This window comes from Ostrea edulis, chromosome 9, assembly GCF_947568905.1.
Source record: "Ostrea edulis chromosome 9, xbOstEdul1.1, whole genome shotgun sequence".
NCBI lineage: Eukaryota > Metazoa > Mollusca > Bivalvia > Ostreida > Ostreidae > Ostrea > Ostrea edulis.
In genome coordinates, this window is record NC_079172.1 from 52,815,920 (window position 1) to 52,820,919 (window position 5,000).

Sequence of the window (5,000 nt, forward strand, 5' to 3'; positions counted from 1 at the left end):
TTTGCTAATAACTTTTGAACAGTAAGAGATAGAGCTTTGATATTTCACATGAGTATTCCTTGTTACAAGATCTTTCCGTTGGTATTGAACCTTTTGACCTTGACATTTGACCTACTTTAAAATAATTTTTTTTTTTTTACATTGGTCATAAATTCTAAATGGTAAATATTAGACCTTTCATATTGTACATGAGCATTTCTTTTGACAAGATCTTTATACTGGTACCAAGATATTTGCCCTTGTGACCTTGGCCATCATCGGTATTGGCCATTATCGGGGGCATTTGTGTTTCACAAACACATCTTGTTTGATTCTTGGTCCGGTAAACTTCGTTATATTTCTGGTCCAAATGTCCATTGACTTTCCGGTAACGGTTTCGGAAACTATGAAGTGGTTTTCCCCCCTTATATAACTGGTACTGATAAACGGTACCATTCCCAATGCCAAAAAACGTTGATTTTTCCCAATTTTGAGACTAAAAATTCCCCAGGGCTCGCGCTGCCCATCGCATTTGTCGCATTTTGCGATTTTTCAGAAAAAAATGCGACAGAAATTCCGGAAATACGACACGGACATTTCGTATTTTAGTATTTACGCGCCATTTTGAATTTCAGCTGTTGGCATCCAAACAGCCTCAGGGCTGTTTTACCTGTGCAGAATGTGGATACCCTGTCACATGAAGACTTAGGGGCGTCTTGTTTATTTAGCAGTTTACACAAAACAAAGGGTTGATCCTCTATGTGCAGGTAGGTGTGAATGAAATGAACTTTGCGCGTGCCAGTTGCCTACAGTACATATCGTAAATATAGAGATACCCTGAGTCATTACTGGGGAGCTACCTGTTTTGTACTGGATGGAATAAAAAGCGTGTGATTGTTAGGGCTGGGACGATTCAGGGTTAGCTCGATTCGGTTCGGTTTCGATTCAGAACAGCACGGTTCGGTTATTTTCGATTCGGTTCATGTTAGGTCCAATTTATCTAATGACACCACAAAAATTAACAATTTTAATGAGTAGCATCTTTGATTTTATTTTATTCAAGTTATATAACTATATGTCGTCATTTGTAAACATCATATCTATTCATAATGGCATTTTATAACTTTGAAAGAAAAAAGAAAACACTGACAGTCTATCAAAATTTGTTATATTAATGTGCTACATAAGTTTTGGATCTAAAATGTATATGATATTGTTTTCATTGATATGCAAAAATTCAATAATTCTATCAATTGAGAGTCTTTGAAAATCTCTCCTTTATTGATTTACTTCTCTCATATTAACTGTCAAATCTGTTTCATTACCTACGATGTTGATTTCATTCCACCACTGACAGAAATGCTATATGTCATGTAAAGATAAACTGCAATGATCTTACGGACCATATTCTGTTGGTATCTGAGTGGTGAAAATGCTAACTCTCAACACAGTAGTGATTTAAATCTCTGTTGCATAAAAATCCACATGTTTTCAACATCACGCGGACGCCATATTTGTTGTTTTGGTGTAAGTAAAATCTAAACCGAACCGAACCGAAATCCGGAATTTGTAATCGGTGCATCGAATCGAATGGTATGAATCGCGGTGCACCGAAATTTTCGGTGCACCGCACAGCCCTAGTGATTGTGCACACAAGCTAGTCAATGGAAGATACTTCCGTGTTAATAAAAATATATAAAAATTTAATATTTGTCGGTTCATCACAGTACAAAAGCGATTTCATCTAGAAAGGTAAACTAGAATGTTCAGCTATATTTTCTAATCCATTTGACGTTAGTATAGTGTATAAATAGAGGAATGTTGGGAAATTGCATTATTCTTTAGGTCTTTAGTTTGATCTATTTAGAAAATGGCCATGAGGAAACGAAAAACAGTAGGTTCTTCTGAAATTGCTATCCTGTCATCTTTTGACTTCACATCATCTTAAGCCATTTAAAATTTGTTTCAGACTTCATGAAGTCTCTTCTCCTCTACATGATGAGATTCACCAAAGGACCACACTTTGTCATTCTGGATTTCAAGATGAAAACAGGATTCTTCAGTGAAAATGTGATGTGAAACTATGATCATGTGTTATGTATTACAGTAATTAATTTTCAGTAACTTTGTCATCAGTGACTTTTTCTAGACTGCAAATTTAATGAGTAATATATGTCATTTACACTACTAAAATGATTAATAAACATTTAGAAACTCATTTCTTGTCTTTATTTAATATAGCCAGTTTATATGCTATGAAATACTCCAATTTTTTTTCTGGTATGAAATAGAATTGAGTCAACTTAGTCAAAAACAATATTTAGAAATAAAACCATGATTGTGCTGCAATGTCATCAGACTGACTAAAAAGCAATCTGCTGAAATACAATCGATTTTCACAATATCCTAATAATTATAGTGATTTGTGATTAAAGCTATGTTGTATACATTGTGTAAGAATAATCAGAGATATGATATGTTGTATATGCCTCTTGAATAATATACATGAAATATAGATCTACAGTAAACGTGTATGAGTCGATGCACGCGCGCCAGGTTGCGACACAAAATTTTGGTCCAGTGTGAGCCCTGATTCCCAATTCACTTGCCGAAAAATAGACCTCTGAAATCGTTATTTTCTTAGTCTGAAACGTTGTATGAGTTAACTAAAATGTTCACTTCCGGTATTAGATCGAAAGTACAGATCATGGCGGTGTGTTTTGTAGAGCTACGACGATTCCTGATGTCTCACAAGAACAAATATTACCGTAAAAAAGTTTGTAAAGAGATTAATACTTCTTGATTTGTTGTCTTTTTTCTTTTCTTTTAGTTGAAATCATTTGCCTATACATTGGTAGAAAATTCCCAATTTGTTTGATTTTGACGCTATTTTTTCCAATTGAATGGGTACCGGTACCAGTGGGTAGAAAAAAATCGCTGCTACGTTTCGATTTCCAGTTCCGTTTATAAAAAAAACCATACAAAAACAGCAACATGTTCCAATTAAAGTGGAACAGTAATGCAGTCCCCGGTAAACCTTTAAAACGAAAATCCAATGACCAGGAGGCTCAAAGTCTTGCATGTTTTAATATAAAAATGATACTTTTTTTTTCGGTCTGGTAAAATGTGATTCGGTCCGGTAATGTTCCTGTGTTTACCAGACCGAATGTCCTGTAAAACATTTCAACATTTCGCAATCACTGTCTCAAGAACCACTGAGCCAGAAGAGCTGAAATTTACATGAAAGCTTACTGACATGTGCAGATTCAAGTTTGTTAAAAACCATGACCCCAAGGGGTAGGATGGGGCCACAATAGGGAATCAAAGTTTTTCATGCAAATATTTAGGGGAAATCTTTAAAAAATCTTCTCAAGGACCACTGGGCTAGGAAAGTAGAAATTTACATGAAAGCTTCCTTACATAGTGCAGATTCAAGTTTGTTAAAACCATGGCCCCTGGGGATAGGATGGGGCCACAATAGGTTATTGAAGTTTTACATGTACAAATATATAGATTTTCTTGTTAAGAACCAATGGGCCAGGAAAGTTTACATTTACATGAAAGCTTTCTGACATAGTGCAGATTCAAGTTTGTAAAAATCATGGTGGCTGGGGCACTATACCTACCCCCTGACGCTATGATTTTTACGAACTTGAATCTGCACTATGTCAGAAAGCTTTCATGTAAATGTAAACTTTCCTGTTCCATTTCTTCTTGAGAAGAAAATCTATGTACCGGTATTTGTATGTAAAACTTCGATCCCTGGCCCATGGGGATAGGTTGGGGCCACAATAGGGATCAAAGTTTTACATGCGAATATATATGAAAAATCTTTAGATATGGGCCAAGGTGACTCAGGTGAGCGATGTGGTCCATTGGCCCTTGTATTATATAAAGTGGTGAAATGTATTAGGCTAGTGCAATTGTTTGCATGACTTTATTTGTGTATTCACAATTCATTCCTTTTGTCCATAAACTTAACATTTTCAACTTCTCCAAAACCACTGGGCTAATTTCAGCTAAACTTGCCACAAAACATAATTACCATTAGGATTTCTAACTGATTTGACAACACTTTCATAAATAGTCATGTGATGTTATCCATCATATGTTATGTAAAAGTCTTTATCTGTATGGGCACTTTTTGGGGCATTTTTGGTTTTTAAATGAACACATTTTGTGTTATACTGCTGCCAAATATCTTTGAGATACAGAACAGGAAAATCATCATAGATATCATAGCTTCTGGACTAGTGATACATTTAACTAATTCTCACGTGACTGATAAGGCCCATGGGCCTCTTGTTACTTTACTGAATTTAATACAAAATTTCTCAGTTTATTGTGTGACTTGTTGTAGATTACACATTACCATGAGGAGAATCAGGGACAGAGCGGACCGGGATTCTCATGGCTGGCCTTCGATGGAGACAAGGGATCTCCAGTTAGGCCGGTGTCATCTAGTGCTAGTTTCACCTTCACAGAAAGTGACAAAGCCAAGGTATATTGTCGATGTCGGGATCACGAGTTGTATTATTTGTTTCTTATAAGTCCTTTATACTCAACTTGTCTATGAATATTGAATAAAGATATAGTTCATGTGTAGCAAAAAATCCGACCGGCAGAAAACCATTTCTTAGTGTTGTATCATGTTTCAAATAACTGGAAAGTGTGAATAGCTTCTTCTGTGCTGTTACTTTGTCATTTTGATGAAATTCTTCAAATTCTCTAAAAATAAATAATAATTACGCACTAAGTTCTTACAGCAGATTGAAAACTTCTTGACGCAATTATTTAGAACTCTCACTGTTGTGCTATATTAATTTTGTAACATAAATAAGTGCACTTGTGAGGTGAAAATATGTATTTAATTTTAATTTAATTAATTTCATTTTATTATGCCCCCATGATCGAAGATCGGGGGGCATATTGTTTTTGTCCTGTCTGTCATTCTGTCTGAAACTTTAACCTTGCTAATAACTTTTGAACAGTAAGTGCTAGCGCTTTGATATTTCACATGA

At 35.3% G+C, this 5,000-nt stretch overlaps 1 protein-coding gene and 1 long non-coding RNA gene across 2 annotated transcripts in view; both read left to right on the top strand.

Moving 5' to 3' along the window:
- The window catches only part of LOC125658769 (protection of telomeres protein 1-like), a 51,066-nt gene that overhangs the window by 9,439 nt on the left and 36,627 nt on the right, over positions 1–5,000 (top strand). The window contains exon 3 of the mRNA XM_056149558.1: positions 4,340–4,480. Coding sequence (XP_056005533.1) covers positions 4,340–4,480 — 141 coding nt within the window. The remainder of the gene's footprint in view (positions 1–4,339; positions 4,481–5,000) is intronic.
- LOC130050219 (uncharacterized) lies at positions 494–2,197 on the top strand. Its single transcript, XR_008798643.1, has 2 exons — positions 494–746; positions 1,949–2,197. It is a non-coding gene; the product is annotated as an uncharacterized LOC130050219 (long non-coding RNA).